Source organism: Gigantopelta aegis, chromosome 4 (assembly GCF_016097555.1).
Source record: "Gigantopelta aegis isolate Gae_Host chromosome 4, Gae_host_genome, whole genome shotgun sequence".
NCBI classification, from domain to species: Eukaryota; Metazoa; Mollusca; class Gastropoda; order Neomphalida; family Peltospiridae; genus Gigantopelta; species Gigantopelta aegis.
Genome location: NC_054702.1, coordinates 108446951 through 108470831, shown reverse-complemented (window position 1 = coordinate 108470831; position 23881 = coordinate 108446951). Strand labels below are relative to the sequence as shown.

The following is a 23881-nucleotide window of genomic DNA, read 5'->3' as shown; positions in this document are numbered from 1 at the left end:
TAGCTTACGATGGTTTTACAATTTCGTAGTGCTGAGATAGCTTCAAATAAAATAGTGATGTCATAGCTTACGATGGTTTTACAATTTCGTAGTGCTGAGATAGCTTCGAATAAAATAGTGATGTCATAGCTTACGATGGTTTTACAATTTCGTAGTGCTGAGATAGCTTCAAATAAAATAGTGATGTCATAGCTTACGATGGTTTTACAATTTCGTAGTGCTGAGATAGCTTCGAATAAAATAGTGATGTCATAGCTTACGATGGTTTTACAATTTCGTAGTGCTGAGATAGCTTCAAATAAATTATGGGCTGGGAGTTTCTAACCTTCTATCAAGTCCAGTTCTTGCTGTTAATATTTTAATTAATTACCACATTCTGGGAATGAAACACATTGTATCTACTATTATTGTATGTATCAAGAAAATGAAAACAGATGGAGTAAAGATAAACTAACGGAAACCATGATTCATGGAAAAGCAACATATTGTAGCAATCAGAATAGTTGAATTAGGTGGAGCGAAAAAAAGCAACAGGTAGTTCAGGAAAAGGCAGCCTTTCTTATGGAATCTCTTGAACATAGACTGGTCATTTCAAGCTTTGTGAAGACTGGTGTTCAGTCTTTCTTGTAGTAGACTGGTCACCTGACGTGAATTTGTGAATACCTGTATGTGAAGTGTTGTTAAATGCAGTGTGGAAGTTTGGTGTTTGGTGTGAAATTCCAGCCTATCAGTTCACAGGCAGGTGTGTAAAATATCTCAAATACACCTGTTTGTATAAGAATCTTGCAACAACTTTAACTCTATTGAAACAACAAGAGGTGTAATTTTGGGGTTTGTTTTTTATTCAGATTTCTAATTCACATGTTAAACATTAAATAATTTCTGGTGCTGTTAAATATTAAATATTAAACAAAAATTTAAATTATTACTCCATTATCTGTAAACGTGCTTTGAAGATTTTTTATTAAATATTTATATAATGTTCCATAGCTGTTTTAAAAAACATCACGTTTTAGGGATGTGTTCGTTACTTTTTGTGTGCATTGTTACGGTGAAAAGCGTATATTTATTATGCTTACCGAGTCCACTGGATTAAAATGAGATCATTTATTTTTGTTCTGTGAGTACTAACTACACAAAACAATGGTCCCCTTGATAATTTTTCAAACAGCCCTAAACACATCTACATTGCATACACGTGTTTGTGCATCAGGAAATGTTGAGAGGAAAAGGCTTGTGCATTCATGAGTAATAACCACCCTCTGTATTCTACATTAGTCATGTCTGTTTGGCGCGCAACTGCTTTTTTCAAAATTAAATGTCAAGCAGGTGTCATTTCGCAGCTGTTTGAACTGCTAATACTGGTCACAACATGAAAAAACATATTTTCTTCTGAAATAAACTCAGTGTGTAAATATTTAAGAGAATGTTGGCACCTTGAGAATGTTAATATTATTTGTTATATTTGTTTTCTGTGGATAACATGCACAACTGAAGGTACGTGTACTTGCACCTTGTTTATTAAAAGACCGGACGAGAAAAGAGGCGGAATGTCGTAATGACTGTACTGTTTTAAAAGTGCTGTGCACTAAAACTGGAATGGGACTCGGGAGACTTGTTTTGATGCCAGCTCTTTCTGTGACCTAGTCTTGTTTTAGATATCTATGCATAGATTTTAGTTTACATTTAGAAAGCTCCATATTTGCTTTTTGGTGTGCCACATGGATAACATGTATTGCAGTACACTTGACAATGTAGCTGTTGTACATAAATAGACAACTGCACTTTTTGATTGCAGCAAAGATGACTGTTGTTTGCTCTTCTTTATATTTGGAGGGGAAAACATCACTGCATTTGTTTTGCTTTTGTGGATCAATTCCAGCTGGCACTAGTGGCAGAATATTTGATTGTCAGCTGCAGTCATACTCCGCCTGGCACTGTCCATTTCTGCCTGTTTGTTGTACTGGATTAAAGGTGACCAACAACACTCCTGTGTATGGAAGTTGTGCATCAATTCATAGGACTAGGTTTGGTGGCCAGCCGCTATCACACACACAGTGTCTGGCAGTGATTCAGACATTTGCTATCACACACACAGTGTCTGGCAATGATTCAGACAAACGTCGCTGTTGACATTCAACAGTCTGCAGTCTAAAGATGGAGTTCATCACTAAATAGTGCTTTCTGTGATACGGAAACATCATGTATGTTGGTTCAAAACTTTCATCAAAGTTCTGTTGTTGTTTCATTTTGTTGGAATTACTGCACAAAAGAAGTGCATGTATGTATCTTGACTGACATTACTGGGTATAAATAAGTAAATTCATAAATATTTTATCATATTAGTATCTTACTTTTTTTTTATTGTGTAATGTTCATAATTTTGCTGTTTGCTATGACATATAGATATTGATTGTTACATTTTCAGTGCATGAAGGTTATGTGATGGTGTTGGAAGGGGTTGAGGTAGGGTAAATGTGATGACACCTCATGTAAAGTAGTTTGTTTTTAACATATGAGTAACACAACAAAATCTACATCTTGTTTGTATTTACTGAGTGAACATGAGTTTGAAAAACAGTCTAGATATGTCAAAAACTATATTGTTTATGTATGTTTTATACCAGTACTGTTGAGACTAGTAGTTTTCTGGTAGTACTTTAGTAGTTGACCTATTTATGTATGTTTTATACCAGTACTGTTGAGACTAGTAGTTTTCTGGTAGTACTTTAGTACTTGACCTATTTATGACCAGTAACATGAACTTTGGAGGACCCATTATTTTAATAATTGCTTGGCAGGTTTGAACTTTGTGTCATTTTATAATAGTTTACTAAAAAGTGATTAACAGTAACACAGTGATCTCCATTTTAATTTTTATATCTGGACAAATTTGAAGGTCACCATTTATTCCTAACTAGCATGTTTATCATAGCTACAACATAACATATTTAAGTTAAAATAATTCTGACAGGTTCAGAACATCATCAGTTCTGTAATATTAGTAGGTGATACTAGGATGAGCAATAGTTATAATTTTGACAATGATATTTGAACCTGAGTAAAAAATGTTTATCCCCTTTAAAAAATGCATCAACAAACATTTGGTGCATACATTTGTTTATATTTAATATTTATTAAATGGTAAAAACTATTTTTATTAGAATTGATTGGGTTTCCTGTTATATATACATATGCAGTAAAACTGAAAATTATACAGACCACATGATCAGCCCTTCAGAGTGAAAACCATTTGGTAGATCTTGGTTGTAGATTAGTGGCATCATGAACTGTGCATTTATTTTGTTGTGAATGCTCTTACATTGTGATCAGAAATGTTTGTTCTTTATGGAATAACTCAAGTTTTGTAATCGCCCAATCATTACTGTAATTCGGGCTGTGAAAAATGCTATGGCTTGTGAGGAGATGTTTTTGTGTTTATGATAAAAACATGATAAAATAATAAATATCACACACAGCTTTTTAAGTTCAATTTAGGAATAATATTAACACTTGTACCATACATATATTGCATCTAGGCAAGTCAAGTGTTGACATGACTGGCCTAATTGGCAGGTAAGAAAAAATTCCAAGTGTACACCCTGTGATCATGGAGATTCATCCCCTCTAATACCATGGTTACTGAAGTGTCATTATCAGCTTTAATCTTCGACTTGAACACACAAACTACCCAGACACCTGTAGGTTTTTGTTTTCATTTTTCCTCAAGTAGAGATGGTATCTTTAGGCTATGGTGCTTGCTATTGTTAATCTCACTTGGGTGTATATGAACACAGCTTTTGTCAGAATTGCTGCCAGTCAGAGAAGACAAAAAAAAATTGAGATTTGTGTTGGAGCTGATCTAGTTTTGTTGATTTGGTGAACTCTTTGAGTACAGGTTTTGACTCGAATGCTGGGAACATTTTGTTCAGTATCGTATCATGATTCGCGATGCAAATTTCAGAAATCACTACACAATTCTTAACATTAAATATCAATTTTCAACCAATAAACAACTTTTGGTGAAATCAATTTATAAGTGTCCAACTCCATAGTACCAAATTTTGCGTCAAAGTGAGATTTTAAAATGCCTCGAATTTGGCAAATAAGAAGGCATGGCCATTTGGCCTTGACTGATGGATATTTTTAAGGGTATTATGGCTAAAAGGCAGGGCAACACGCCAAACTTCAACAAGTGTATTAATATGCACCCATTCAAAATAAATAAATGTGAACAGTTTCATATTTTTGTACTAAAAACTTCAGAAGTTGCATTTGAGTATGATGACCAATTACTAACATCCCAGCCAGTTTGGCCATAAGATTCTGATTGATTTTCAGGGCACTGGAGTATACGATTAGGACACTGCGGCAATTTTCAGCATAGCCACCATTAAATTCGAGCCTAGAATATGTATATAGGGTGATAATTATCTTTGAAAATAGGAATCTGTTTGAGAAAGGTCTGCTGATGTCCAAAAGAAACTTTACATACCGTATAACTGGAAATTTTCGAGGATTTTTATTTTCGTGGGTTTCGAGGGTAAGTAGTCAGCATCGAAAATATAAATCCTTGAAAATATTTCAAAAAATCAACAAATTCTAACTAAAATATTTATTATGAAAACCATAACACACTGACAATTTACCGGAACATTTTATTTCCTGTCATGCGCAGTACACCGGATACGACAAGAGAATAGTATAGTCAAAACAACAAGTTAGAATTTTTTTTAAGTTATTGCATGAATCTCACTGTTTGTAGAATATAATGAAATATTTTTAAATTTCGTATATTGTTTTTGTCAATGTCCGCCCGCACTGCGTCAGAGATTCTGGGGTGGATGAATGCAGATTTCAACATTTCCTGGCGTATTTTTAATTCTGACATAACTTTCATAATCCACCTTGCATGAATTGGTTTTATCGCCGAAGTACGCATTTCGATCTTGATGTCCGTTACAACTTCGCCGTGTTTCATAGCCAGGGAAACCCGCTTTGAATACAATGTGGTAAAATTAGACTTCATGGCATCCTTAAGTGCTTTGTTCACACATACGTCGCAATTGGCTTTACACAAAATCAAAGACTGTGGTCAGTTGTCTGTCGAATAGCACACTGGGTATCACAGTGGCCAATTAGGCTACAGGTGACTGTTCTATTGTTTAACTTTACACTTCGGTAGTATCGAACAACTGGCAGCCGAAGTGAAACTTTAATCAACAATAGCAAGTATTCTCGCAACTAGACTTGCTAAAACTCGAAAATAAAATCACTTTCAATTTAGATTTGGCAAACAACGAAAATAAGAAACCTTGAACTTTTTTTATACCCCAAACCACGAAAAATTAAGACCACGAAATTTTCCGGTTATACGGTACATTAAATTTTTATAATTTGATCAATATTATTGCTAAATAGAGAATAATACATGAGTGGCTGTTAAGATACCATTTATCTTACAAGTTATTTTAAAATGTATCTAACGAGCTAGAGCGAGTTTGATACATTTTGATTAAACAAGTTGTAAGATAATTGGTATCTAACGGACACAAATGTATGATTCTATTTCTTACATATCCTCAAAAACCAGCTTTTAAGCATCTTTTTTGATTAAAAGTTATTTACATCCCTTTCACTTGTAGCTAACTTATGCTTCACAGACAAATGATTATCAGGTTAACTATATGTCAGTGTAATCTATTTCAATTGTGCTGTTTTTTCATTGGATGTATGGCATTGGTGATCTGGTAATCACCTTGGAGCAGCCTTGTCTTGAAATTGTTAACTCACGTACATGTGTAAACAAGTATGTGCTATGAAAAATAACGAATGATGTTCTCACCAATGGGTGTTTAAGAATAAAACTAAACAATTTAGAAACTACCTGACAAACACTGCATTGTAACATTTAGATGTTGAACTTCATGATATTTTCATATCCCACCATACCATTTTTTCTATAATACAATTTCAAGCCTTGTAAAGTTTCTTTTGGATGTTAGCATATAAAGAGGTTTATAAATAAGCATGAACACACTGTTATATACTAAATAGATTTGAACCATTCTCTAACACAAGCAGAAAATAATATTACATAAACATTGTAATGCATGCAAAATTTGAAAGTCGAAAATATGTGGAGTTCGGCCTTTATTGAATTAACTTATTCAATTAAAAATATGTATTTAAACCTCAGCTATTAAATTATACTGATGTGGGGGGTTTTTGCGAGTTTAGGGAAAAGATATAATAAGAAATAGAATTCTTCACTTGGTTAGTCAACCATATAAACTGCTGTTACATGCACATAAGACATCACTAGGGAGCAAATTGCTTCACTTATAAATACACTTACACATATATACAAGTGTAAATATTGCAATACAGAAAATGTACAATTTGAAATGGATGTTATAAGATATCTAGGTGCAGTTGTTTGTAATGTTGCCTGAGAGACACATGGTCTAGTTAGGTGTTGATATTTGGTTATAACTTTATAGTTTGTCTTGGCTATTGACTTATTTGACTATCAGATCAGTTATGTTAGCCCATCTCCCAGCTGGCTTTGTAGTTGAAGATTCTTCAGCTCCCAGGCAAATATTTCAGAGTTCTTGTTAAGTAGATTGTCCCCTGACAGTTCGTTTAATATTTTACCTGAGGAAGTCGTTACCGGTGGACTTCTAGAGGTGTCCACATAGTGGTCATTGTAGACATGGCCACAATGAGAGTTTGAGTCAGGATGTTTACTGTTATGTTGGGTTTATGTTTCAATTGTTCTGAAAGTCTTCTGTTTACAAATAAATCACATAATTCGTCTAATTCCTAATCATATTTACAATAGCTTGTGACTTTACTGCTACCACCTTTTTCCTGTCTAAATATTAAATGCGTAAAAGTTATAGAGTTTGAGTGCAAATTCAATCAAAATATGGTATTCAAGAGAGTTATTAATATGTATGGTATGTGTGGTACAGGCAATATATAAATTAATTTAATAACCTGAGTTATTAGTTGAGAGATAGAATATGTTCTTATATGTCTCTTTTTTTTCAATATGTAAATGAATCCATTTTTTAAAAAGTTTTTTTTTTAAATGTTTATGAATGTATCTGATTGGGCTTTAATAAACATATTTTAATTTTATAAATGGTACAATTTCTGAAAAAATGGATCTGAAATTGGAGTCAGAAATAAGATATGCATATTGTAAATGAATCCATTTTTTTAAAAGTTTTTTTAAAAAATGTTTATGAATGTATCTGATTGGGCTTTAATAAACATTTTAATTTTATAAATGGTACAATTTCTGAAAAAATGGATCTGAAATTGGAGTCAGAAATAAGATATGCATATTGTAAATGAATCCATTTTTTAAAAAGTTTTTTTTTTTAAATGTTTATGAATGTATCTGATTGGGCTTTAATAAACATATTTTAATTTTATAAATGGTACAATTTCTGAAAAAATTTATCTGAAATTGGAGTCAGAAATAAGATATGCATATTGTAAATGAATCCATTTTTTTAAAAGTTTTTTTTTTTAAATGTTTATGAATGTATCTGATTGGGCTTTAATAAACATATTTTAATTTTATAAATGGTACAATTTCTGAAAAATTTTATCTGAAATTGGAGTCAGAAATAAGATATGCATATTGTAAATGAATCCATTTTTTAAAAAGTTTTTTTTTTTAAATGTTTATGAATGTATCTGATTGGGCTTTAATAAACATATTTTAATTTTATAAATGGTACAATTTCTGAAAAAAATGGATCTGAAATTGGAGTCAGAAATAAGATATGCATATTGTACCGTCATTGACTAGTCTCATACCTAAAATCTTCAGATACTTTAAAAAATATTTGCAATAAACTATGTTCTGAATTTGACAAAAAGAAGATCCAAATTGCTAAAGTAATAAGTGGTTTGACAGTTGCAAGTAATTTGTTACAAACAATGGTTTTGACTTCAGTGTCTAGTGTTAGCAAATTAAGCCAAGTTAAAAACAACAGGGGGACAAATTTTCACATGGTTGTGTTATGCAAGCTATTACATTTGCTATGTGTCTGCACCTGGTGTGTATGTGGTACGAGAGCGTATGGCGGTGGTCACCACACAGAACAACAGTGTCTTCTTTATACTTTAGTGATCTGAGACCCGGAAAGTGAGCCAACATTGCAGCGATGGTGACATCTTTGTGCTGATGCCCGACCCACAGCACAACAAAACAAAATAATCGTGTGAAAGCATTTGGCCATGTTTGTGCGAATGTTGTAATTTAACGTTTTTGCAATTGCTGTGTGTTTTCAAAGCGTGCTTTCAGGCAGTGTGGACTGGTCACTGGGGACATTTTAAAGTGCTTCCATTTGTTTTCATATTTTAATTGTTTGATGTTTCTATTCTTATTACGAACACTTTCACACTTGTGAGTTATAGAAAATTTCACATTTTGTATTTGAAATATTGTATCCCCTGCAATTAAGACAATGTCTACAGACAAAAAAATTTGCAATAAAAAAAAAATCAATCAAATATAGACCACAGCCAAAAATGTGCCATGGAAAATTTAAAAAGTTCACGGCAATATTCATGGCATTGCTGGGGGCTGTGGACAGTTGCAGGAGTTGTACTGTAAAGTTAAAATCCTGTTTTTAAAACATTATACAGCTACATTTGTAATATCTCATTTACAATAGATAACACATTAATTTTGTTACAATTGCATGCCATTCTCCAATATTATTTGGCAATCCTCGGTAATCAAGGTCACATTAACATGTAGTTTCCATTTAACTCTGAAGTGGGATATTTTTCTTCTGTTTTGTGTTCAGTGTAATACCACAAAAATGTTAACTGACATGAATGTTGTATAAAATTAGCCAATGATTACAGCACACGTTTATTAAAACTGTTTGTGTTTCTATTTAGCATTAGTAAATGATGATTTGGTGAGGTGAAACTGTACATGTGTTAAATTTGTTTGATATGCCATTTTCAGGGTGGGTGTGGGTGGGGGGGGGGTGTAATGTTTGTGATGTTGTAAAGCTTTTTTGAATATTTTAGTCCTGGTTGTTCTGATATTGAGAGCTTTAAAAAATCCCAGTGTTTAGTATCATCGTGACTGGGACAGAGGACATTGTACCAGTCTCTTTGATACATGTCTGTTTACACAGTCTGGTGGCTGGTAAGTTCAGATTAACTGGTGTGTGTAGCCATGTGTTCTCCCACACATCTGCAGGACTATCTTCACTTGAACTGACACCTAGTGGTCCATTGATCATCTTATCACAAATTCTGCACCAGATAATCACCCTAAGCCAAGTTCTGTGGTATGGTATAATAGGTTTCCTGATCATTGAGACTAAGATTCAAATGCATTGTCCTGGGCACACCTCAACAATCTGAGCCATCTACCATTTGCTGAGTTGATGTCAGGAGAAAAAACCTGCTTCTGACATGCAAGCTACTTTTGCATTAGCAGCAAAAAATATTTTATACATATGTGCATTCTACACATATGTATAAAACATTGATTACATTCAAAATACATGTATTTAAAGCAGTCCCTTAAACTTGCGGGTACTTTTGTAAGTATTTCTGTATAATGTATGAAGATCCCTTGCATGCTGCCATAAATATTCTTCTTGTTATTGTTATATTATCTGTGGTAATGGTGAAAACCCTTGCATAAATAGGCTGTTTATTGGATATTACAGGGTAGACGTCTTTTGGTACGTTATGGAAATACATATTGTAGGTAAGCATTCCAAACTGAACTCGTCCATGAATGAAAATGAGATACAGAGCTTGATAGAAGGAATAGATTGTGTCTATTTACTTTTTACATCTGCATTAGCATATTGCTGTAAGGGTTACAAGCCAGATGATGTGCTGAAAATATCACATACCATGATACTTAAAAAACCAGATAGGAGAATGTATGTGAATGTCAGAGTTGACAAGCACACCTTGTCTACTAGGCCACGCTGTGTTACGGAGTAGGTATAATACAGGTGATTGAGTATATATATTAATTTCAGTAACAGCCATTCCTACTAATGGATACATGTGTAACCCTTGTTCTTGCTATCAACATATACATTGAAGTCTGAAGTATTTTACTGGTGAGATGGAGTGGTCTTGTTAATGAACAGTGTTGGTGGTATGGCAGTGATATACTTATGTTTTATCTATGTACCACTAAGGAATCTAAGGAATAAAACTTTCATATGCTAAACAAAACAAAAACAACAAATTTAAAGAAATTGGGGATTCTATTTCAGTTGCTAAATTCTGAGATTCTGTCCAAAATGTTGTGTAATCCTGGAAAATTACTTCTTTGTAAGGGGTAATCCAAAGTTTTCAACATTATCCCCCCCCTTCCCCTAAATTATTACTTATCAACGTTTTATTTTATCAGTGGTGACCAGTCAAGTTTACAAGACAATTTAAACTAAATTTCGAGCTGCTTTCCATTCATTTTGACCACCCCTTACAGTTTTCTGTTGTCCAGCATTCTCATTCACGAAAACATACGCATTAATAAAATGTTCATATAGATGGTTAGGTGTTTTATGGACTGTTGTCGGCAATTGAGATACAAATTTTAACACTTTGGCATACAGATCTGTAAAATAATCACCCGCCATCCGGTACATGTGTGGCGCAAAGGATGTTGGGATCAAGATCGGCAGTATCAAAAATAATTTCCAAATCCAACAAAAAAATTGACATTTTAATAAACTACAAAAGTCGTACGTAAGTGACACCCCCTCACCCCTGTCATATGCCTTGTACGACAGAAAATGTTGAAAACTTTGGATGACCCCTAAGAGTATAGAGTATTCAAAACATCTTTTTTAAGCATGCATATAGAACCTTGAATGTTACAAACACATGCAGAAATAGTTACTTAAAGCATGAAACTGTAAACACTGCAGAAGGCCAAATGCCACAAAAACCATGCTATAGGCAGAATTATGCTACAATGTCAGAACAGGAAAGAGTGGTTTTAATGATGGTGCTTGAAAGCACATGTAGACAGCATAGTACATTTAGATATTTACAAATACGCTTGGCACACGGTTCACTAATTGGCAGAATTTGTGGACTCTGAGGGTGAAGAACTAACAAAGTATGCCATTCCTATTGTCCAGTTATTGATTGATCTAGAGTGCAAATGTTTTAACCAGACGCTCATTTGACAGACTTATTTAACGTTAACTGCCTTTTTTTGCCTCAGAATAAAAAGATCTTTGAAAGGACTGTAGTGGGTGTTATCTTCCAGTGTTTTGTGTCTTGTTTGCTCAGCTTTGTATCTGGCAGATATCCTCTTTCTATAAGTTTAATTGTTAAAACAAGAAAACAAGTGGAATGCATTGATTTCTGGAAGACTTATGACTTGCTAGGTTTTTAACAACTGTTAGAACTATTTAGAATAAAAAATAACTTTAAAAAATTTAAACATTAATATTTGTTAATTGCAATAACATTATGTATAGCAAAAACGGATTAGACTGTTATGTTTTAAAATATAAATGGACAAGTGACATGTATGCTTACACACTATACTTGACAGTAATACAGCACACTGCCAGTCAGCTAGTGATCACATGTGAATACCAAGCCCTGTGCTTATAAAACTTCAAGTCTGAACTCTAATACAGTTGTAACTCTGAGACTTCAATGTCATGGCAACACCATACAAATTGCATGCGTGTGATGTCATTAGAGATTTGAGTCTGGACTGAAATATAAGCACAGCTCAGATCAATTCTAGGTTATATATTTGCCTTCTGTCAATATGGTTATAGTTAATATTAGAAATGCATTTCCTGAACTTATGACCTTATTCATGATTCATTTTGACTCATACATTTGTCCGGCTGGGAAAACCAATCATCTAAATTGCCTGTCTTTTGTAGGAACAAATCCATTAAAACGGTTCACAGTTGACAAAAAGTGCACTGCAAGTGTTACCACCAATAACTGATAGCTTTTTCTCTCTCTTTTTTTTGGTTGGTAGACCTGGTGCTATTGTGAAATTCCCAGAACAATGCCAATTTGTTGTGCAACTCATTTTGTTACCAGAGATCTACAAGTCTTAATTAAACTCCATCTGTTTGGTATCATTATGCAGAGAGTCTTAATTATTGATTCCCAGAGGTCAGCCATGTGGTTTTGTGTATTGTTATTGCCAGTTGAATTATGAGGTCTTGTCATGGAGAGCTTGATGGCTTTGGTGCTGGCCATGCCGGCTGCTAGACAGTCTGTGTGTTTGTTGTGCATCATACTGTGTATATACACACCTATGTTTATACATTGCTGAAAGATGTTTTGTCAACAGCAGGTGGGAGGTAATTCATTGCCCTGTGATAGAAGACTTCATTGTACATAGCCTTGACCAGTAGGCAGACATCAAGTTTAAATAGGGCATCATCTGTATAGTTTTTAAATAGCATTGTTCATTGAAAATTAATAACACCGGTAATGCTGGTGAATACCTGTAATAGAATTTCTCGTATTGTTTAATGTGGTTGTATTGATTGCCACAGGCTTTTAAACAAATTAGGTCAATAAAAATCAATGAATAGTTGCAATTGGACCAGGCAAGTGAGCTATTGTAATCTGCCATGTGTCCATGTATATTTATGAGAGAAATTTATCTCTTTTGTTATCACTTGTTTAAACTGTGGGTGTAATTTAATATCTCTTTGGATCACTGTTCCAGCATGCATTTTGGTTACGGTGAGGTTAAAGTTTGTTTTACACACAGCTTTTGAAATCTTAAATGGAATGTTTTTGTGGTTGTTACATGTAGTTTCATTCTTGACTTAAATTGTGTTGCTCCCCCGTCCAAATTTCAGTGCTAGACAGAAGGAAGTAAATTTTATAAAGATATTCCAAATACAGTAGAATCTCGTTGGGTTGAACTCAAAAAGAAGGGTTGAATACATCGCAACACTCGAACCAAGAACGAAGTTCTGAGTTACACTTACACGTTGTTGATGGAATGGTTAGGTCGAACTACCCAATGGGTCGAACATTTTCTCGAGCACTGACGTGGTTCGAGCCAATGGGATTCAACTGTATATGTATTTTGAAATGTACATTGTGTTTTGAGCATAGACTATCACAGTGGGCCTAAAATGTTCCTAAGACTGGTAATTTTAATAGACACAAAAAAATTATGGAATTCAAACTGAATATTTAAAGAATTAATTAAAACTAAAATAATATTTGCATTTCTTTTTTCTTTTTAATGTTATTTTTACTAAAAATGCTGTGCACATGTATATTACCTATATAGGTATGTTTTGTTACTATTTATCCTAATTTAATATAAAAGTGTGTTACGTAATACAAATATTATGGTTAAATCCATTCATACATATTCATACATGTGTATGTGTAGTTATAGTACACCAGATTATGAAACATTCTTTTACTGCTAGAAAATGAGATAATAGAATTACCATATCTGTGTTACAGTGTGTACTTCATGTATGAGACCTTAACACTAAGCACTCCCTGCTGGTTAATGCTGAATAGACTGGTTTTGGCACATATTAATAATGCATACATAGGCTTGTGGTAAGGATGAATCAAGTGTGCGGTAGTTACTAACACACTACAGGTGTGACTGACCAGCTGTAAACCGACTAAAGCCCTTTCATGTTGGATTTTAACCCAAACCACATCAAGTACAGAACATTATCCACATGGACAAGCTTGTCAATAATCTGCATTGTATAAAACAAAGTACTTCTGCTACTCTATGTTTTGTTATTTCCTTTTTTTTCTTCACCTTTGAAAAAAGAAATAATATTTAACAACACCTCAGTACATTTTAAAGTATGGCTAACAGTATCTAATGTTCAAGAGATGAAATCCTCTATTTGCTAATTAATCTATATACAACAGCTTTGAGATCAGCATAGGAGAAATTAACTTACTACCATATTTAATAGTTTAAAAACAAAGTTCTAGCAAAAAAAACAACCAAATATTAAATAAATGGGTACACAGTGGTACATATCCTTAACAGCAGTAAACATTATTGAATGGTACCAGGTCTCAACATAGCATAATACAGCATATGGTTGAAGCACCAACATTATTTGTAGTTGGTTCCTAGACACTTTTAATAATTATGAGCCTTGACTTACTATTCATAATACTTATTAAAATAGTTACAGAAAACAGCAGTTTCAGATTGGCAATTGTCCATAATATAGTTTACTATGGAATGTGGTTCTTGGTTCCAAAATGATATTGCTTTACTTTCCATCATTGAGTATACCATTTAGCAGCTTCCCTACATAACATCAAGGCTCACGTGTAAACAAAATCTTTTTCTCAGCATGTAAAAATCTAAGGCAAGCTGTTTCAGGAAAATGATTTATGGTAGTTTTCAACACTTATTGACCTCTTTCATAATTATGGATTTGTGTTTCAGTGGAATTACTTATTGTAAGTGCACAATTGGAAATTTAAGTGCTTATCTATAACCACAATTTAAGATAGTTTAGTACAAGTATGTGTAAACACTGTTGTTCATTGTTATATTTTTGGATTTGATTACACAGGTAAAACTTTTTCCTATAAGAAGCCTACAGGCTTCTGAGAATTGAAAATGTTTTGAACCTTTTTATGGTTTATGCAGAAATAAATTAAGTTAATCCATTACTTTTTTGCCTTACCTATTATGTTCATGTAAATGATGTCCTGACTTTAATGCATGAATGAAAAAAAGATTATGACAAATTTACTTTCTTAAGGGGGATCCGTGAACAATTTTCAGACGTCTGGCCTATTTCTATAAAAAGGAAAGGAACGTTTGTTTAAATGACACCTCAGCATCTTTAAAACTATGACTATTTGGTTCCTAACATATGGTTATTTCGACGCTTGAATCCATTGAAGGTTATGAGTCCTACAGCCCATCACACTTTAGGTGAGCATGTTACCACTGAGCTATATTCTATGGTGCCTCGTGAAATCATTGACTGATCAAGGTGTAGATGTAAAGCTGTGAATGAAATAACAGCCTTGTAACATTATCAAATAATGATGTGTATATTACATCCCTTCGCCTTGTATTACATGGGCACGTGGTATTACATGGGCAGATAAAGATAAGATAATGTGTATATATAGTCCATCCCATCCTTTTATAAAAATGTTTTTTGTAAATAATTTCAGTTTGATTTGATGTAAGAAGAAAAGTAAAGTGTTTTGGAAATAACAAAAAGTGACAATTTTTGTGTGCAATAAAAAATATTTGTTTTAGATGTATCTAGCAGATGTTGTAATTGATTGATATCATGTTCATTAATACTTGAGATATTCAAATCAAAAGACGTTGTATAACAACACCAGTAGAGCACACTGATTAATTATTTATTGGCTTTGGATGTCATGCATTTGGTAATTTTTGACACATAGAGGAAAGCTGCTACATTTTTTTATTACCAGCAAGGGATCTTTTATATTTACTTTCCCACATTCAGGACAGCACATACCATGACCTTTGATATACCAGTTTGGATGGAAAAACCCCAATCAGAGAATTGATCCACTGAAACAAAAGAAACCTTCAAAGCATCTACCAAGGGTTTTTTACCATCGAACATGGCAGTTTTCTTTTGCCTCAGACCAGTTTATAACTGGTTTATAGTTCAGTAATAATGCATTGATGTAAGAAACCATGAGACAGAGTGGCACTTAACCATTTGTTTCATTTCTCATAATGTTGACTTTGGTGTTGAAGTGAAACCAAAAACACATGGACCAATGAATAAAAGCCCCATTTTCTATAGAGATGTCTTTGACTCTATATACATGCACCGTGAGCTGTTTTCTGTTGCCAAGCAGCCGTTTTACAGTCAAACACATTCAAGCAACCACCTTTTGACATCTTCTTAAATGACCTTACTATTTCCCTAAATGATAGTACACATTGACCTATATGCTCAATATCCACTTTCGACTGCTAAATCACATTTTTCTGTATATATGGAAATCATCACAAACAATTTGGACAAAAATTCTTTGCTGGTTTGGATAATAAATACAAAATAAAGAATAACATGGTGGGGGGGGGGGGGGGGGGAGAGCTTATAAAGATTTAAATATATGTATACAGTTCATAATAAATCTTAATAATTAACTATATTTCTTTAATAAACTAACAGATTTACTGTGAAAGTTACAGTTTCCAATTATTAGCAAGACTGTAGCTGCTAATAACTGGTTTCTAATATGTTATTGCTGACATTAAACTCCTTGCTAAGTTGTCATGGAAATGTGTAACGTGATCCTTGTTGTCCAAGCCAGATGAATCTTTCCTGGATGTGGTGGAAGGACTTGGCTGTTTGAGTTAATGTTTCACCTGGATTGATTATTTTAAAATACAGCCATCTGGCAGTGCTTGGTTGGTTTCTTACAATTAGGAAGTGTTTGGTATCAGTATCTAGAACAGGAATTATATTTTAGACGTAAGAATATTAAAGTACATTATATGTGTGTATTTAGTCCAAGGAATCTGGTTATAACATATTTAAGTGTTGAATAAATCTGCATGATCAGAAAAGGTGCTCTTTTTTTGTTTGTAAATTTTGAAATGAAGAAAAAAAGAAGTATAATGAAGTGAGGGTTTTGTTTGTTTGTGTAATTAAAATTTAAATTACGCATTACATAAACTTGTTAATTAACAATTTTTACAAATCCATTGTATTTCTGGTCAATCATGGTGTCTGTAGTAGCTTAAAATGTTATTTATTTAAATGTAATTTGTGAAACGAAAACGGCTTGTATGTCGGGAACTATTGAACGTTACTTCAACCCACATAAATAATTATAAGGTACAGGTTTAAAATGGTGGTTTCAGAATGATATATAACATTACCACCTCAAGTCCAGTAAAACTCTGATCGAGAACACCAGATCAGTTCTTCACTAATTATGATGCACAGAGTTAAAATGGTGGTTTCAAAGTGAACTGTAATATTACCACCAGACAAGCTAAACATTGATCAGGAATGTTCACCAGATGGCCTCAGCCTTGACTTGTGCTGTAGAGGCTCCCTGGTAAGATGAATGTGCTGGAAGTGGCTTTATAATATACACGTTTATACACTGCATCTGTAAGTATTTTACATTTATAATTCATGTGGGATGGGGAGGTTACTATTGATTATATGGTGAACAGGTCAAATGCCTGCAGGCTTACTTTTTTTTTGTCTTTTTTTTTTAAAGCATGTTGTTGATTTTTCTAATTTATTGGTCTTACAAAGTGTACAGGGTTTGAAAAAGAAGGTGTGAAAAGTTAAAATTGTTGGTAGAGTGTGCATATACCCTACCCTGTGTGGTAGTATCTGCAGCAGTAAAGGCTGTTTGTTAAGGTAAAGATGTGTGCTAATTTGAAATCTGTACATAGTAAAGAATAATATAATGAAGCCCACGTTAGATATGTGTCATTACATATGTAATTAATTCCTTCACCCAGTTTTTAAAATGACTGCCTTTTATACTGTTGTGCAGTATGAAGGGGATATAACTGCATTCAAGAAGCTACCATTAATCAATTACTCCACTATGGGAACACAACATTTATTACAATTAGTGTGTGTGAAATATGTAGGTTCTTTTTCCACAATTTTCTTATATGTTTTGTAAACATGTCTGTCAGTTTATATTGACCAAATACATGTATTTTGTTGGGGTTTAATTTTTTTTTTAATATTTACATTCTGTATGAAAAATAAAGCTTTTGATCACAAGTTTACATTTACAATTTTCTTCTGCCGATATTTGTTGCACTTGAATCCTTTTTTGTATATATGTTATCATGTAACATGCCCTGTTTATTTTGAACAATAATGCAGTTAAGTCATGCTAGGGGGTGATTTCAGGCAGAATAGTCACCCAATTAAAACCATTATGGTCATCACAAAAACAAAGCAAAACCACTTTTTCCTAAATCTCCTCATTTCTCTGTAAATTATCTGGGGGAAGAAATAACTTCTTCCTGTTTTGTCTGTCTAATTTGAATTATGAAATTAATATTTTATCTGCATCCAAGAAATAGTCATACTGTATAATCAATATCAATACAAATCATTTAAAATGTTTATTGAGTTGCATATATATCTAAATTGGAAATATATTTAACACAGTTCTGAAATATTTTGTTTTCTTTTTATCCGAGAAATAATCATTTGGTATAAAATATTTAATAATATAGATAAAATCTTTAAACAACTTGAAACGTGAATTTAGTTACTATAAATGTGTACAGCTTATGTCACACGGGAAAACCTGTTAGTTCATCGTAGAAGGAGACCGTGTGTTGAAGGTGACCTACAACTTAGAGATATGTATTCGTACACTTGTCTTCGGCTGTGATTGATAGGAGATGAATGAGCCAAGTACAGTGAAACCCCTCTATACTGGACACCATAGGGACCAAGACTAAAGTCTGGTTTTAAAGGTATATTTTATGTAACAACACTCAACACATTTTATTTACGGTTATATGGCATCAGACATGGTTAAGGACCGCACAGATTGAGAGAGGAAACCCGTTGTCACCACTTCATGGGCTACTTTTTTCAATTAGCAGCAAGGGATCTTTTATATGCAGTACATACCAAGGCCTTTGATACACCTGTTGTGGTGCACTGGTTGGAACGAGAAATGGTCCAGTGGGCCCACCGACGGGGATCAATCCCACACTGACCGCGCATCGAGTGAGTGCCTTACCACTGGACTACATCCCGCCCCAAATCCAGTTTACAGAGTCCAGTATTGAGGGTCTACAGAGGGTCTGGTTAGGAGGGGTTTCACTGTACATGTATAATACGTGGTGTCTTGAGTTGCTCACTTGGTGATCTGCTGATCATTGTGAAGGTTGAATAATGGTGTGATTTTGTATCTATTGCATAACTGTCTTGTCATTGTTATTTTAAGATAACATCACACAAAAGAAGAAAACCCCCACCATTATTGAAAAACAATGAGAACATTCTAAAGCTACAGTCTTCAGTGTATTTTTATTTTGTTTGATCATTTAGACTAGACCACCAATGTTAATGTTCTTGCCTTTGAATGTTTCACATAACACTGAAAAATGGCCTGCTATTTAAAAGGTTTGTGTTAAAAAGTAATACAAACATGGTGACTGGCTTGTATGTTATATGAAGGCAGTTGACGGTAACCGTTAATAGTGATATTCACGACACAATATTTCTTGAGAACCGTTGTTCTGTTAGCATGTTTGTTATGCAGTTGTAGATCATGTGAACTGCCCAGAACGCCAGCTGGAAAATCTTTTGGTTTAGCCAATTTTGAGATATATGTAGAGTATTTACTTGTTATTTCCTTATTAAAATGTGGTTAATTTAAAGAATACTTTATTAGCCAAAGACTGAATGTTGGAATCACTTTGTATAAAAATTAGCAATTGACTAATTTGGCTATGTACAGGGTGAGCCCTGATTGCCAGTCGGTTCGGTTAGTAAATGATTTTGAAAGATGAGTAGGCAAGCTTTTAGTTAAAAGCTCTAAATTAATGTTTTGTGATTTTTTTAATAAGTTGACTTGACTAAAACAGCGTGCTGTGAAAATGATTAAAATCTTTAGATATCCTTGGTCTAAATCAGTGGCACAGGTGGTCATTTGTTGCTATGGGAATGTTTGCTGAAACCCATCAAATACTGCATGACATAGATGGATGGACAGTTGTGTTTATATTTCTACCTGGCCAGCTGTAATGGGTAATGCATTTTACCCAGCTGTTTTACAGATGAATAGAAATTATGTTCTGGTAGACTGGTGCTTTATCTGGGTGTCATGCAGCTATCTTGCCTTTCATCATTACTAATTTAAGCAGTCCGTATGTAGTCCGATTTTTATTGTCTGGTCATGGATTCTTTGTGTTATTGTCAATGTAAGCTTTGTGTTTATTTTTTTCTACATTGTATATGTAAGAATACAGGTCTAAAGACTGTGTAATAAATAAATAAATATATTTGGCATGTACTATTAGCTGGTTTACTCTGTAAGCAAATGTCAGAATTTCTAACTTTGTTCTCTGTCTAATAAAATCTGTTCTTTGAAGTACACAGGCAAGAAAAATAACACAAGAATGACATTTTACCTGTATAAACATGTATCTACTTTAAACATTTTGTTTTTAAAATTTTCATTAGTGACATCTTTAGTCAACTGAGAATTGATTAGCAACCACTGTTTAATGTTTTAAAATTGTGTAGTGATCTTTGAAACTTGCGTAGTGAATCGCAACGTGATACTGACGAGGATGTTCCCTGCTGTAGATCCCCTGATGCATGTAGTATTCTCTATTTACCAATGTACTATATTTACTAATATAAAAATATTTTTCATGTACTTAAATATTTAAACATTTATATTTTGTAGGAACTTATTGCTGAGACACAGATACAGCGGAAATCTCTTCACAGTTTAGTGAGGCATGGGGAACAGTTGCTGAAGAGACAAAACAACTTTAAACTTGAAGTTGATCTCGAAACCCTGGTTTTTCTATGGTTGGAATATACCAACAAGCTACGTGGCAAGTGGTGTAGTCTTCAGGTTTCTTCTCTTTCTGAGGTAAAGAGGTCATTCGTGATACATTCTGGTAGAGGGAAGCTGCCAGAAAGTTGTGATGACAAGGAAAATGTTGGAGTACCAAAAATCAGCCATTCTCGAATATCCGTAGCACCAAAAGCGTTGTCCTTGGCTGCGATCCGAATATCAGATGGATCCTCAGTTAGCATCAAGCATCGAAGTTTCAGCGCCCAGGTCTGCTGCCTGCCTCCCAGTCCAGAGAGTCATGGCTGGTATGACCTTGGAATAGAGTCACCTCAGAAGCAGACGCCAAGCATGGAACCCGTTCAGAAGGTCGAGTTGAGTGAAGGTGCTTTCGAAATCGGGCTGGTGACGCCAGAAAAGAAAGATGGGAAGTTTCTGCAGGTGCTAGAGGAGTGGGGCGACCTTGACCTGCCGACTGGACCGAAGCGCCGCAAGATGAACGGAGACACGCCGAGTTCGATCCTCAGCAGCCGATCGGGATCCCCGTCACTTTTCGAGTGGTGCGATGACAGTCGGAGCAGCACGCCAGGTGGGTCCCCGGCCCCTCGGACGCTGGCTGAGTTCAAGAAGTACTACCGCAAGGATGAGCTATGGAAGGCCATCGAGCCGTCTTACCAATACCTGATGGACAAGGAGATTATCGAGACGTGTCGGGTAAGAGTGTTTACTGGGTCACTTGAATTTGTACATGTATAACTGAACAACAAAACAAACATTCATGTTAATTTAGTTTTCTTTAATTTGTTTCTTGAATTATTGAGATGTTCTGGGTCACTTGAATTAGGCATACATGTATATACTGAACAACAAAAAACCCCATGAATATTAAATTAGTTTTCTTTAATTTGTGTAACATTATTCTTCTTTAATTCTATTTTTATATGCCTGTCTATAATGAGTCGTATTATGGTATGGCATCTGTAGTTGGTCCAAAACAAACTGTTTAACCATACCATTGCAAAAATTTCAAATAATTAGAATGGAATCATACCCATAACATTAATTTTTTATTATTATTTTTATTTTTGGTCTGTTAAAATTATCAGGGTCTTGTGAACATTTAAGGACCATGGTCAGAAGATGCAATTATATAGAGGTGCAATTATATTATTTAACGTAGGGCTGGATGCAGGGCAGTGAATCATGAAACAGTGCAGTCTGGGCTACTGTTGTGTTTTCACAATTCTTTTATGGCAATTCATAATGGATTTACAGTATTCCTTTCCTTTCCTTCTTCCAAATGACCAGCTGAAAAGAAACAACCATTGGGCAAGTTACATAGTTCAAAGTATATACAGTAGCTGAGTCACCATATTACTAGACACTAAAACAGAATTACACAATTTGTAAGCCAGTTAATTAATCTAGAATACATGTATTATTTATGTCAGATGATAACTGGGAATTATTGATTATGTAAGAAAGATACACTGTGTGTTTTGCTCGTCCTATATATTTAATATTAATCAATATTATTTCATTATTTGTCAGTGACATAGTTTGATACACAGATAATAAGTAGTAGATTGTTTTTTTGTTTTTTTTAGCAGTATGTGTTTGTCTTTACAAAAATGTGTTTACTACTAATATATAATTTTGTTAATTATGTGTATCTTGGGCACATGATGTAAAGCAGTTTTATGAAAACATTAAAAAAATATTATGATTTCAGAGATTTCATTAGTTGAAATCAACATGTAATATTTTTTACTTTCTACTGACCTACACTTCTTTTTTTTTTACACAGTCGACTGAGAGTGATCTTTCTCTCGATGAAGACGACCATTTCGCTGGTGGCACCAATATTTCGTTTGATGAGTTTCTCGAGCAGTATCGAGATCTCACTGAGTGGTTGCGCCAAATTCAGGTTGTCACGCAGAGAAAGACCATGAGTCTGTCGGAGAAGTATCTCATCTATCAGGTAACTAACACCACATTGTCTGTCTCTCTCTGTCTGTCTGTCTGTCTGTTTCCCCCTCTACCTCCCTCCATCTCTTTCTGTCTTTTGCAATTTCCCCCTCCCATCATCCTTCCCTCTCTCTCCCCCCTCTCTCTCCCCTCTCCCCTCTCCCTCTCTCTCTCTCTCTCTCTCTCTCTCTTTCTCTCTCTCTCTCTCTCTCTCAGCATCCATCCCTCACCTCTCTCTCCCCCTCTCTCTCTCTCTCTCTCTCCATCCCTTCCTCTCTCTCTCTCCTCCCTCCCTCTCTCGCCCTCGCTCGCACACACACACCCTCCCTCCCTCTCTCTCTCTCTCTCTCTCTCTCTCTCTCTCTCTCTCTCTCTCTCTCTCTCTCTCTCTCTCTCTCTCTCTCTCTCTCTCTCCCCCCTCCCTCTCTCTCACTCACTCACTCACTCACTCTCTCTCTCTCCTCTCTCTCTCTCTCTCTCTCTCTCTCTCTCTCTCTCTCTCTCTCTCTCTCTCTCTCTCTCTCTCTCTCTCTCTCTCTCCAACAATATATTTGTGTGGGATATTAAAACAAGCACCATCCATCTATCCACAACTCCAAAATCATTCAAAATAACTTCATGAAACTTTGTACACATATTAATCTAGTGTCTAGTGGTGCTTTTTGCTATGAAAGAATTTTCATTGTCTATATTTGTTCTGTTAATATAGAAACAAATAGTCAGAATGACCAAATTCACTGTTTGTTCATTGTAACGGATATTATCATGCTGTTAGTAAAATTAAAATAAAATAAAGCATAACTAAAGTCTTGATGATGGCTGTTAACAACCTTTTTTCCCCATTATTAGTTCGGTGAAGTATTGTCGGAAAAAGTTCCACGTCGGAAGTTCTTGATTGACTACGCCAAGCAGTTGTTGTGCCGTTACCCACACATGAATGACGAGATCAACTCGATGACGACGTTTCTCAACAACCAGTGGCATGAGGTGGAGTCCGCCATTGTGCCCTCCTCCGACTACACTCGGCAGACCATGATCACAGGTGACCCGTTTGCTGTTGTCATCGCAAATATGCTTGTTTTGAATAAGAGTGACTTTTACATCCAATACATAAGTTTAAAGTCAATCTTATCAGTTTTGTGTCCTTTATATCTGTCAACCTTGGAACTGTATTTTATCCCCCCCAATATAATTTATAATAAAAAAGATTAATGGTCTGCTGTAAAAAAAAAAACTATTAAAGGGAAGTAACTCTGTATATATATTTTTGTTATATAAAAATGGAAGAAACTCCATATAAAGTTTAAGCCTAAAAAACCCAACACCCAACAACAAAACAATTGTAGATATTTGG

At 34.5% G+C, this 23881-nt stretch overlaps 1 protein-coding gene across 1 annotated transcript in view; it reads left to right on the top strand.

Annotated features, from left to right (window-relative positions):
* The window catches only part of LOC121371719, a 108558-nt gene that overhangs the window by 18057 nt on the left and 66620 nt on the right, over positions 1–23881 (top strand). Inside the window, exons 2-4 of the mRNA XM_041497816.1 lie at positions 20446–21273; positions 22367–22540; positions 23377–23569. Of these exons, the coding sequence (XP_041353750.1) occupies positions 20911–21273; positions 22367–22540; positions 23377–23569 (730 nt within the window). The 5' untranslated portion in view covers positions 20446–20910. The remainder of the gene's footprint in view (positions 1–20445; positions 21274–22366; positions 22541–23376; positions 23570–23881) is intronic.